This window comes from Lissotriton vulgaris, chromosome 1_1 (genome assembly GCF_964263255.1).
Source record: "Lissotriton vulgaris chromosome 1_1, aLisVul1.2, whole genome shotgun sequence".
Taxonomy (NCBI): domain Eukaryota; kingdom Metazoa; phylum Chordata; class Amphibia; order Caudata; family Salamandridae; genus Lissotriton; species Lissotriton vulgaris.
Genome location: NC_141685.1, coordinates 903929819 through 903943767, shown reverse-complemented (window position 1 = coordinate 903943767; position 13949 = coordinate 903929819). Strand labels below are relative to the sequence as shown.

The following is a 13949-nucleotide window of genomic DNA, read 5'->3' as shown; positions in this document are numbered from 1 at the left end:
TTATCTGGGTCAGAGTCATTACTCCTTGCATAGGACACACACGTTAAGCCAGAATGCTAACAATTATGTAGAAGTAACATTTTCCTCCATGTATGCATGCAATACAGCACTTCCCTCGACACAGAAAACGTGTTAGTGTTTATGTTACAGGGTAAAATTCCTCCTATTGTATATTTCTGAAGAGCACACATTTTTTAGAGAATAGGCTACAAGCTAAAGAGTAATAGGTTGTAAGCAGAGAGCAAAATCATCCCAACTGGATTCTGATATGCAAGGATACTCAACCAAAAAATCTACAACTTAGCTGTGCAGTATGAAAAAATGTTTTTACCAACAATTTGAAGGACATGAGCATAGAAATAAAATATTATCCAGTCCATCTTCCAGGTCTTCCCGTTTGTAGTTTATGCTTCGGTAACCCTGTTCTGCGTGCCTAGGCATGCTCTTAAAGCATAAGTTCTATGACTGCAGATCTCGGCTCAGCATGCTCAAGTAGTCACACAGTAGCCCTTTCTAGTGACCATATGGCTACCATGGTATGCACATGGGCCAACAAGTCTTATCAGGGGTGGCTCTTGCTTCACCTGACCACCCATATGAAGCCACAACTTACCCTTTGATTGAGGAGAGTGGGAACATTGGGCATCCACCTCCAGAGCCATCATCTCTCCTACAGGTATTACATTTCTGAGTGCTAGGACAAAGACAAGAGCCCACTAGATCCAGGAAGATTTGGCTCCCGTGTGCTGTGGTGGTGATTAAAAGTACACAGGGAAGCAACGCCGCGTAGCACTGCTTCTATGTTTATGGCAAAGTCACCCTACCATATTGGCAGACATGTTAATTTGGGAAACACAAACCAAATACATATTAACAAAAAAACGATACGCTAATTAATGGCGGGGGGAGACGTACAATATCAAAGCCAATCTTTGCTACACCTCAATGGAACGCTTCATGGAGATCATGCATCTATCTCTGAAAACGATTTTTCAAATGATTTAACATGCTGGTTTTGAAGTTAAGGGCCATTTAGAATGCTGTTAACTACTAGTTAGTGTCAGAACAATCGTTCTAAATGTTTACGATTTAGTTGATTAAACTAGCTCATATGTTGGAAATACGCATATTCACTTGAAATTGCTCTCACTATATGTTTAATGATATTTAAAGCGTCTTAATTTTACAAGATGAGGGGGAGGTTGTGGTTGGGGGGATGGCCTGAGAAGATTAAATGAACTACATGAAAAATGTATGTACTATCTAGATCAATAAAGCTGGAAAAAGGTGCTGCACTATAGCCATCTTTTTAATTGGATCCAAATAAAATCAAAATGTGGCCCGATTGATGTCAGGCACGATCACAAAATAATGGCAACACTGAATTGAACAATCGGCGACAGGCGTGTGTTGGCGCAATCATGCACAATGGCAACATTGAAAATAACAAGCAGAGCTGGGTGGGAGGTGGTGGGGGCGGACCACATGACACTGGGAGATTAAGTGTACTACAAACAATGACAGGCGCAGAAGTTGAACATGCACAGAAGACACGAACAGCAGGAGCTCACAGAAATAAGTTCACACCACTGACCATGCGACTGGAGGCTCACAAATGGTGTGGTACTGCAAAGGGAAAGAGAGCGTCTGGGGGCAAGCAATAAATGGTGCAGGGCCAATTCAAAGACAAAAAGAGTGTACCTAACAAACCATACATAAATCAAAGAGTAGAAGGACATGTAACAGGGTCACTAGTTATGAAAGTGAAAAACTCACTCAAAGGCAGGACTAATAGCAACGTTTTACCATTGAAAAGAACAGGCACAGGAAGGAACTAATGAAAAGCGAGTGAATACAGTATGTCTCAAAGTCAACTCATGCGCGCTGCCTAGGCTCAACCTAAAAAAGAAGGAAAAAGGTGTAGGGGACAAAAAGTGAAATGAACAAGTAACAATGGGTAAATGAAGAAACAACAATAGAAGGGGGGGAAAGGTAGCACAAAGAACTAGAAAGGAAAGACGAAGAATCAGGTATGTGGTCCGAAATGGAACAGGGAATAAGGACGGTCAAGGCACAGAGAACTTAGAGGAAGTAGATATGGGAAGGAATTAAATGCAGATCATAGACAGGATGGCAATGCAAACTGCTATTGGTCACTTGCATTGCTCCTTACAAAATTGTCTATAAAGCACATTGTAGTATATATTGCAACATCTTTATTCTAAAATAGCTGTGGGACCTAGCAACATCCAAGCTGTGTCCATGTTCACGCAGTGGGTACTTACCACTGGTCCATCTGCCCCTGCCAGGCCCTGCTGTCCTGCTTTGCCCGGTGGGCCCTGTGTAAAGCATAAAAGGAGCATCTATCAAAGTCATGTTCAGAGAAAGTGATATGTGTTAGGAATAATCACAGTTGTGTTTAATAGCAGCAATAATAACTGTTCACAGCTTAGTCAAATTCAGCCTCTGCATGCATTTATTCCATGCTCTCTACCCTAACAGCATCATCCAGGAGACTGATGCCTGTTACAGATATGTCCAGGTGCACACCTTGCATTTTGCTCCCTCTGGGCACTTTTGTATCATTAAAGGGAATACAGAAGGGGCCGACCAATTGTATGAAGTATGCCAGCCCACATTTAACACTTGTATGTTCACAAGGGGTTGTTCCTGTATTTTCATGGGGGCATGGTCTTATGCAAATGAAGAAACGTGGTGAAATTGTACCCAGCCCTATTACAGATGTGGGTGCAGTGCAATAAAGGTTGAGCGCCACAAATGAGGTGTTGCACAGCCAGTGCACTCTCATGGGCTCTGCAGGGAGGTGCATTAAAACACTGCACCCACCTGCAGGGTGATGTCTTTCTACCTTTTTAAACATAGTCAGTTATGCCTATAGTGAAAGACCGAAACACGGTTTCAAAACACTCCCACCAATGCCCTGTCCTCCGTGTGATTGTTTGATTGGTTCAGATGCTCCGTCCATTACCACCCCCTTTTGTACCGCTTTTGGCTGCCATAAGTGTGGCAGGGTATGCTCAGACGTGAGTCCCTTGCTCACTTTGCCACTGGATTCAAGCAAGCCGGGCTGGTGACGGCTGGAATGCCAGAAACCGGTCCTCGGAAGCTTGTTTCCGGTCCAGGGAAGGCATGGCTTGGCAGTTCGGGCTGGACTGTTCCCACGAGGCACAGGGTCAGACTGATTTGCATATAGCCATGTCTGAACTGGGGTGGCAGAGTGGGCTAAAGAACGGTGATGGATTAAACCCAGATCTTTTGACTGGGTGTGAGTGTTTGATTGGTTCAGATGCTCCGTCCATCACCACCCCCTTTTGTACCGCTGTCGTCCGTGCAGGCACAGACTTTGACCACAGGCATAAACTGTCAGAGTTTGTGACTGCACTGAGGAAAACTTAATTTTTAGTATATTCGTATGCACTATTGGGGTCCACTAGGCGTACCTAGTTAAACATGTGCAGCTGCAGAAACAGGGCAGCACACCAATTTGAAATTTGGGCCCGATGAAGTGGTTGCTGGAAACATCACTGAAACTGACAAAAGGTGTTGGCCACTAAACTTTCCATTAAATAGCAATGAATTCTGAACATTGCCATCCCTCAGATGGATTTAAAGTGCCAGTCATTTTGTTTTGTTAACAAGGAACCATGAGCCACCTGGAACTTTACTGAACAGTTGCACAGAACAATGCAATCATGACCTCAGCTGCAGCCACGGTCGGTAGTGGGTGTACCTGCAGGGCGGTGATGTTGGGAGGGGAGGGCGGGGGGTAGTAATCTATGGATTATGGAGCTTCACAGGTAAGTAAACATATAAATAAATAAAACGAATTTCGTTGCATGCACTGCATCCCCAAATGGGAAGCAGTGCACGCAACGAAATTCGTTTTATTTATTTATATGTTTACTTACCTGTGAAGCTCCGTAATCCATAGATTACTACCCCCCACCCTGCCCCTCCCCACGTCACCGCCCTGCAGGTACACCCACTACCGAGCGCGGCTGCTCAGCTGTAGAACACCGGAACTGTTCATCCAGCCAAAGTTCAGGGCAAGGTGCCAAAACTGTGATGAAGTTCATTCTATTTGGACAGCATATTATTTAGCATAAACCTCATTCTTATAGGTCTGGCCGAGCTTTACACACAGGTTAAGTTGTTTATAACTAGAGTCGTCATCACCTTTTAGGTTAAGCCTACCAGAGAGTGCAAGACCTATTGTTTGCTTGCAGTGGGCATACAACCCATCCATTCCTTATAATTGGTTGGCTTTATCACTCTCATTTACTTTCTTCTTAGTTGATGGCTTTCCTTTCTCTTCTTTTGTGTGTCCCTCAGTGGAGCAAAGTCTGTTTATGATCCTTTTAATTGGTTAATTTGTATCCTTCTACTGATCATATTTAATGAACATTTATTTTTCATTCAACACTCCTGTGTTTTCTAGCTGTCTCCCTAGTGTGCTGCTACACCCGTCAAATACCTTTCCCATGCAGTTTTGGTCGACAGCACTTCCAACCAGTCTGTAAAAGCACAGCAGCAGGGAAATGTTTGCCAGGGTATGGCTGAAGAGCAGATTTTAAGGATGTATTTGCTGAATATCCTGCAATCCATACATTGAGACATAAAAGCTTTTAAGGTGCTGGAGGAAAGGCCATCTGCTGCATTCAACTAGCTGACATCTGAGGCAGAAGGTGTACTTAGTGTGACACTTTTCCTGGAAGCCCATAAACCTCCTCACTGGTCTACTACAAAAGGCAAATGGATGAATCCTGTGGAAGTAAACTCGGCCTTTACGTTTCTTTGAAAAGTAACTATGCAGACATTTTGCAGAGTGGGAATGGCCTTGCAAAACATTTATGAATACCATCACAATTCCAACTGTGATCTATTTGTTTGCATCCAAGCAGCCTTGAAAAGCTAACAAGAACCTTTCAAGCACACTATTACCAAGTTTGAAACCTTTTTGTAATACTGTATTTGTATGTAAGTGACCTAGAGGAAGGACATATTTTCCAAGCTCAAATAAGTACAATGCTCAAGAAATTTCTTAAGTGTGTTTATGAAATGTACTCTACACTGATTACCTGGAACAGGGTAGATCAGTATTGTCTGCAAGTTTTGTACACATACAGCTAGATTCATCAAAGACCCGTTTTGCGAGTCTTTAATAGTGATTCATAAGGAATCGCTATTAAGGACTTGCAAAACGGGATTCATGTAGGAATTGCAAAAAATATTGCGATTCCTACATCTTCCTTATTTGCGATTAGCAAATTGCTAATCGCAAATAAGGAATAACTCCTCATTCATTCCTATGGGCCTAAAGGCCCATAGGAATGAATGGGGAGTATTCCTTATTTGCGATTAGCAATTAGCTAATCGCAAATAAGATAGCGATTTCAAGGGTGCCAGGGGTGTCCAAAGGACACCCTGTAGCACCCATGAAATGCAAATTTACACAGGTGTTGCGCACACACATGTCCACAGGACATGTGTGTGTGTAACATGCAACAGAGAAAAATGCACTAAAGTGCGTTTTCTATTTTTTCGCTATTTACCACGAAGTCAGACTTCGTGGTAAATAGCGACCAAATATTGCGAATTCGCAATTTCAAATTGGTTAATGAATTGCATTTAAGGAATCTCTAATAGAGATTCCTTAAATCCAATTCCTCGCAAATATGCGATTTCGCAAATAGCGATTTTTGCTTTTGGGATGATGAATCCTAAATGCCAAAATTGCACTCGCAAAGGGCCAGATTCTCAGAATAAGTCTGTGTTATAAAAAATAACACTTTATTGATGAACAATGCATCTGTTTCAACATGTGTAATTGCAGATGCAAGGAAAATAGGATATTGACCCAATTAACTTTCATATCTGTTTTTCTGTCAACATTCGAAGAGTTGTCCCTACAAAGACGCACCAAGGGCCCTGAAATCCTACTATTTGAATGAAACTCCACTGCTAATCTATGGGGCCAATTGGACATTAACTCCAGTGTGTTCTCCATACGCGCCCATGGATTCTGCTAGAGGAATGACGACCCTAAAGGTGCACCACTAATGTTGGCCCTAAAGGGACAGCACCACTAAAACCCCGTACAAGAATGCTACTGATTACTAGCACTAGTTCATAGAGTTTTGTGGTAATAGCCTGACTGTAAAACAGGGCTGAGTTTTACAATCCCCACAAAGTTCAGCAAACCCCAGGTAATTTAGGGCACCTTCCCCTGCCTCAAGTGTGTTGTGTAACTATACCGTTTGGAAGAGGACAGGGTACCTGTGATGGTGTGTGTGCTTGGTAGCATGAAAATATGGCTTCCATCATCCTTGCAGCTCCTAGCTTCTTACCGTAATCTATCAAGTGCATCCCACAAACCATTCTGGTCAGAGAGCTTTGCTAAAAGTGAAGCTCCCTAGCTCCAGGCAGGAAGGGATTCCATATAAGGAATTCTTATCCCCTGTCTGACTTGGTGAGCCTGAAATACAGATCTCATTCTGTTCCAGCGAGTCCACTAAACACCAGAGCAGTATAAAACACACAAAGATACCATTTGAAGGCCTTGACTGGTGCCCTGAATTCAGACATAGCCAGTCTCTCCTATTGGCTGTAGTATCCAGTACAGATTACCTGAAGTAATGATATAAGGTGATTATCTAAGCTTCTTTTCGAAATTCCCTTACTCAAAGGGAGGAGACCCAGATAATGCAAACAAAACCTGCCAGTAGCCCTTCAGGGACAATGTCACCAGAGAATGAGAACAACTACCCAGTAATGACACAAGTGCAAGTGAACAAGTACCAAAAAGACAGCATGCTCTCTTGCATCACCCCAAGATACTTAAAGGAAGAGAACGTATCCTGTTGTCTTTCTCATCCTGATCACCTTCAAGTATATGCCTTTCGTAAACTGCACTGTCTGCATAGGCCTGTGTACTGGAAGGAGTATTCTGGGGCTTCTTTATCCTGCCAGACTTTAAACATGTCCAGCAACTGCCTGGTCCCTTCTCTAAGGATCTAAAGCTTGTTGACACAACCATGACATCATTTGTGATTTTGACTCCTACAGATATGGATTACAAATATGTTCCGTGGACTAAGATAGACTTCAGACCCCTTGATCTTTAAGTAACATGTCTTAGGAATTTGGGAGCATTAGTCACGTGGCTACCACCTATGTTACTGAGCTGTAGTAATCCATAGATTTATATTATTATTTATTATTTATTTAACGATTTATAAAGCGCCTGGTGACCCAAGGGCATCCCCGCGCTATAAAAATTTGTTGTCCAGATGAGAGGGAGGAAAGGAGGGGGATGACATTATTTAGGGAATAGAAGTGTTTTCAGTTTTTTTCTGAAAATCAAGTAATTGGGTTCCAGTCTAAGGGTACGTGGGAGGGAGTTCCATCCAGTGGAAGCTTTCACGGAGAAGCGTCGACCTCCAGTGTGTGTCTTTTTAAATTTGGGAATGTTGGCTAGGTGCTCATTCTCGGACCGCAGGGATCTGGGTGCTTTATAAGGGGCAAGCAGGTCACTGAGGATCGAAGGGCCACCTCCATTGATCAGTTTGTAAGCCGTGCACATGGCTTTGAATTCCACCCTTTGGCGCACGGGGAGCCAGTGCAGGGCCTTGATGGCAGGTTTCGCTGACACTCTGGAGGGAAGGTTCATGAGTAGACGGGCTGCTGCATTCTGTGTTCGTTGCAATTTCGCCAGGGTGGCCTCAGGGGCTCCCAGGTAGACCATGTTACTATAGTCCAAACGTGACAGTATGAGCCCTTGGACTAGTAGTTTCCTGGATGCAGGGGGGAGTAGGGGGAGAATCCTGCGGGTGGTGCGCATAAGCCCAAAACAGGTTCCTGCAGTTTTGGCCGCTTGCGTTTTCATTGAAAGCTCGGGTTCTAGCCATACTCCTAGGGTCTTAATTTCATGTTTCGGGGTAGGAATTTCCCCGAACACGTCTGGCCAGACCGCTGGGGGGATGGTCACCCATTGCTTTCCCATGAGCATCACTTCGGTCTTTGACCCATTTAGTTTTAGTGATGAATCACACATCCAACCATGGATTTCCGTAAGGCAGTTTGCCAGGTTGTCTGGGTGGTCGTCTAGTTGGGATAGGGAGACGACCAACTGTGTGTCATCAGCGTAGCTCACTATTTTTATACCAAATGGTGTCACCACGTCTTCAAGGGGGGCCATGTAGGCATTAAAAAGCGTTGGGCTCAGGGATGATCCCTGAGGGACCCCGCTCGTGAGAGGGAGTGTGGACGAGCGATGATTGCCGTCCCATACCTGGAACGTGCGCCCGGCAAGGAAGGACTCTATCCATCTGAGTGCCGTCCCGGTGAGCCCTGCTGCCGCCAGCCGATGGAGAAGGACACGATGGTTGACTGTGTCGAAGGCTGCACTAAGATCCAGGAGGATCACTGCCACTGACTCTCCTGAATCTAAAATGCGCCTTGCCTCCTCGATGACGGCAAGAAGGGCAGTATCTGTGCCGTGGCCCGGGCGGAACCCAGTTTGGGATTGCCGTAAGATGTTATTTGCCTCGAGAAACTGAGACAATTGTCCGTTGACCAATTTCTCGGCTACCTTGCTAATGCCCGGGAGGAGTGAGATTGGCCGGTAGTTTGCCATATCTGCTGGGTCTAGCTGAGGTTTTTTAAGGAGTGCCTTCACCACTGCGCTCTTCCAGGTAGCGGGAACAGATCCCTGGGTAAGTGAGCTATTAATAAGCTCCGTGATCGTGGGAATGGTGATGGGGGCTACAGTTTTGAGGAATCTAATGGGTGCAGGGTCCAAAGGTGATCCGCTTTTTATTTTGGTCATGGTTACTTCTACCTCATTGCAGGTTACTGGCCTAATTGTCGCAAGTTGGGGGCGTAAGCTGCTTCCAGACTGGCTGGGGGGTGAATCATTGTCCATGTGGCTAGAGGGTCAGGGAGGGGGAAGGGATGCTAAGATGCGGGCAATTTTATCATTGAAATAGGTGGATAATTCGTTGCTTCGGTCCACAGGGGGGATGTTGGAGGAAGGAGTGGTTGGTACTTTCAAAAGCTCTTTTACGATTAGGAAAGATTCCCTGGCTGAGTTAGTGGATTCTTTTATCCGAGTATCGTAATGGGAAGCTTTAGAGCGCCTGATAGCAGTTTTGTATGATCTAACTGAGTTTTGGTAGGCTTCCTTGCTGGCGTGCTGCCAGTCTTTCCTCCAAAGTCGTTCGGCTCTCTTACAGTTTTTGCGTAGTAATCGAAGTTCCGGGGTATACCATGGGGCGGAACCTGGTTTCCCATTTTTGTCCTCCCGAGTTCTAAATGGGAGTACGGAATCCAGGGAGGTAGTAATCCACTCTCTATATTTACTATCGGCAACAGCCGGGTCTTCTGCGTAAGCAGGGGTAGTTGACTTTAGGGTCCTGGCCCATTCTTCGGTGGGGAGCTTGGACCAGGCCATGTCCCTGGTGTAGGTGGGCGGTTTTTGAGGTTTCCTAAAAGTTCCTGGTAGTTGGAAGGAGACTAGAAAGTGATCCGTCCAGGGGAGGGGAAGGGACTCACTAGCTTGCATAGTGAGAGTGCTCGTGAACACAGGGTCCAGCAAGTGACCTTTGTTGTGAGTAGCTCCAGAGTTTAGGAGGCGGATGTCAAGGGCCGCCAGATCGGTGATCAGGTCGACAGCCCCAGAATCTAAAGGGTCGTCGAAATGGATATTTAGGTCTCCTAATATCATGAAATTAGTGATGGAGTGGGCCTGTGTAGCTACTGTGTCCAGGAGAGTCGTAACAAAAGGACCTGGATGACCGGGGGGGCGGTACACTAGGATCCCTGTGAGTGAGTTAGTCGGGTCTAACTTAATTGTGAACTGCAGGCTTTCAGAGTCGGGAATCTGCGCATCATTGGATTTGCAGAGGAGATGGTCCCGGTGGATAATGGCGACACCACCACCCCTACCTAAGGGACGAGGTAGGGACTGAATGAGGAAGCCCGGTGGGGTTACTAGCACCATATCTGACTCCGAGTGTGGAGAGAGCCACGTTTCCGTCAGGAAAAGGACGTCTATGTCATGGTCTTCTATGAGGTGGTTAATCAGCATCGCGTGTTTGGGGAGAGAGCGACACTTCAGCGAAGCGAGTTTAAGGGCTGAGAGCTTATGGGGTCGAGTAGGGAGTTTGAGCTGGACTGGATGGCAGTAAGTACAGCTGATGAATGGTCCATTCAGGTCGTGAACATACTCACAGGAGGAGGCGATGGGGGGTCTGAGACTTAGGAGGTCCCGACGTGAGTAGCTTACCTTAAGGGCAGCTTTATCCAGCAGGGGTTCTGGCCCTAGGCCCGGCCGTGCGCGGACGGGCGCAGACGGGCTTGCCTTAGGCGCGCCTTCGGCGCGCAAACGGCGCTCCCGCTGCGCTCGTCCGCTGCGCTGGTATGGCCAACACATTTGTAGCGTGTGGTATGGGCGTGGTCTCGTAGTGGGCGTGGCTACGCCTTCGAACCGCGATGGCGGTGTGCTTGTTTACCCTGTCTCAGCGCTGGTTGCCGCTGTCTCAGGGGGTGTCTTATGAGGGCTGCTCAGCGCGTGAAGCTAGCGCTTTCAATGCAGGTGAGGTTTTAAAATCAAGTCAAGTGACGAATGGACAAGTTTTAAAAAAACATAAACATAAACAGAGTGCAGTCCTCCGGCTTTCCGCCTCAGAGGTCGAACAAATGATAATGCATGGCGCTTAGATCAGCGTTTTTGTATGTTTCCTGGTGGGCGGGGCCTCGCAGTGGGCGTGGCTACGCCTTCGAACCGCGATGGCGGTGTGCTTGTTTACCCTGTCTCAGCGCTGGTTGCCGCTGTCTCAGGGGGTGTCTTATGAGGGCTGCTCAGCGCGTGAAGCTAGCGCTTTCAACGCAGGTGAGGTTTTAAAATCAAGTCAAGTGACGAATGGACAAGTTTTAAAAAAACATAAACATAAACAGAGTGCAGTCCTCCGGCTTTCCGCCTTAGAGGTCGAACAAATGATAATGCGTAGCGCTTAGATCAGCGTTTTTGTATGTTTCCTGGTAGGCGTGGCCTCGCAGTGGGCGTGGCTACGCCTTCGAACCGCGATGGCGGTGTGCTTGTTTACCCTGTCTCAGCGCTGGTTGCCACTGTCTCAGGGGGTGTCTTATGAGGGCTGCTCAGCGCGTGAAGCTAGCGCTTTCAATGCAGGTGAGGTTTTAAAATCAAGTCAAGTGACGAATGGACAAGTTTTAAAAAAACATAAACAACCAGAGTGCAGTCCTCCGGCTTTCCGCCTCAGAGGTCGAACAAATGATGAGCCTCCAATCCTAGCAAACGGTCACACAGGCCCACATGTAACTAAATGAATAGCTTTCGGAGACCTTAATATCCCCCAAAATGACTGAAACATTTGGACTATATCAAATAAGAAGTGGTATCTTTTACTGGGAATTACTATAAAATCCTTAGTTTGTTGACCATGTCTCAAAATGACCCAGAAAGATGTCTAAAGTCCTGACGAGGATTAAAATAAATTACTGTTGTAATTAAAGGTGATCTCTTCATAAGCTGGAATCAGGTAGCCAGTAGAATAACAGGTTGTAGGTTTGTTGAAGGGGTTACAGGTTGCATAGTAAGGTTCTGCACCAGAAGCATCATCCTCTCTGCTTAGCACACTCTCTCTCAATGTCCACTCCAGCAAGCACTAACCAACATTCTAGGACACCACACACTGGCTGAGAAGCAGGGAACAGAGAATCTATGAAGAGAATGCATTACTCTCAACAACAGATTATGACACATCTCCTTCCCTTAGAAAGAAAAAAAAGAAAAAAATACAACTGGACTAATATAAATACAAAACAGAACTGTTAAAGACTCTGGCTTAGATAAGCCCTAAAAATTATTCAGACAATGGTCGCATGTGACCCCATCCATACGAAACTAAAAGCACACCCACATACAAGTCACACAGAACCCATCCAAACAAACCAATAACATGCGCCATAACAGGGGAAAATATTTTCATCCCCAGTGACACACATGAAATCCACATACCCTCTCTAGCATTAACTTGCTGTTACGGGCATGTGTTCTACACCTGAGCTAAAGAACACTGATGGAGTCAACCAAGATCTGTGAATGGGGGGTGAGTGTCTGAAAAGTTTCAGCGCTCTGTCCATCATTTCCTTGTGTTTGATGTTTTCTAGACCTACCTCTACTGCCAATCAGTCAGTCAGAGCACTAGGTACATAAAGTAAACACATCTACTCCACACATCCCCTACACTTACCCTCTACTGCATACTCTAACAGGACCAGGTACAAATACTACTCGTCCACCCTCTACAGCATGTACCGGCAGGACCAGGGACAAGCACTAAACCCACCCTCTACTGCAGAGTCGTGCAGGACTGGAGACCAATACTACATGACCACCCTCTACTGCATACCCTTGCAGGACCAGAGACAAATACTACACTTTCACTCTGTTCTGCACAATTTATTCACAGGGCCCGGGACAAACACTACACACCAGCCTCTTCTGCATACCCTTACAGGATCAGAGACACTCTACACACTCACCCTCTACTGCACATCCTTGCAGGACCAGGGATAATTACTCTAGAACATACCTTTTACTGCACACCCTCGCAGGACCAAGGAACATTCTACACATGATCACTCTACTGCATACTCTTGCAGGACCATGGCTGCAAAACATGGACTCAGCCATAGCCAATCCTCCTCACAAAACTCCTGCACACTCTTATGGAAGCAGAGACACAAAACAAGGACTCTTGCAAACAACCAATAAGGGGGGGGGGCTTTCTCCTGACCATTTTACACAAAATATGAATATTTTGGCAACTGACATCATCAGTTAAACTTCAGGATAGCATTGTGTAGAAATTCACTAGTAGCAAACCCTAAGTCCTCCTATCTGGTGAGCAACATCTCACCGAACGCTCAGATACAATAATTACACAGTACCGGCATGAAACTAGTGCGGTAGACCTTCCACTTCCTCAATGCCTCCTTTACTGGTCAGTGACGCTGCCAAAGCCCAATTTTCTTCAATCGGCAATTACCACAGCACGCTGACCCGCATCAGCAAAAACGGCTCCAAATGCCCCAGGATGCGCCAATCTCACGCGTATCATGTCGCACTGCTCTGATTCTCCACAGACTTTAAGATTAGTAACTTGAAGAATTCTTGCACTCTCACAGTTCTCACATGGAAATATTTTCCCATTATATCGTATCGGAGGTCTTCTGCTGAAACCAAACTATGGAACCAGCACTTCCAGCAGTCAACAATTCGTGGAAAAGGGCCCTAATCGAATAAATATAAATCTTGATTTGCTAAGGGTAGAATCCTGAGACCTTTAACATTGGCCTTCATTTTGACTGTACTCTACTTCTAAGGTACTTCTTAAAGTGAAATTTATCTATAACCACAATTATTGTGACTGGGCATTGATAGTTATTGTGGATGTGATAACACTCGATCTGGCTCAACCTTCACAACACTTCTAATGGGCAAAACCTAAAAGGTGAAGGTAACAAGGAGAGTCATTGGTGTTTTAAAGACTCAGCATTGTTTTATAGAAGAATCCCCCAAACCCTGATGACTATGGTAACAAACAAAGGCTCAGATATATTACACAACTGAGCTGTCACTTGTCGGGTTACAGGGTGTTGCGTCCTGGCAAAAAGTGGTACGAATGGCACCACTGATCATCTTTCATTTACAAAAACGAATTTTGTGCTGAAAACATATGCACGCGCAGTGCCAAAATTGCTTTGTATCATGGAGGGCCAACATCCGACGATGTATGCAAAGGGAGTCCAACAGTCTAACCGTGCTGGGCTAGCACAAACACCCATGGGTTTTCATACAAAGCCTGATCTACTACATAGCGTGACATGGCTTTGAGTGGCGGTCT

The 13949-nt window shown here is 45.6% G+C and overlaps 1 protein-coding gene across 1 annotated transcript in view; it reads right to left on the bottom strand.

The window, feature by feature from the left end:
- Positions 1 to 13949, bottom strand: part of LOC147748151 (uncharacterized) — a 648568-nt gene that overhangs the window by 240897 nt on the left and 393722 nt on the right. The window contains exon 25 of the mRNA XM_086959041.1: positions 2286 to 2339. Coding sequence (XP_086815167.1) covers positions 2286 to 2339 — 54 coding nt within the window. The remainder of the gene's footprint in view (positions 1 to 2285; positions 2340 to 13949) is intronic.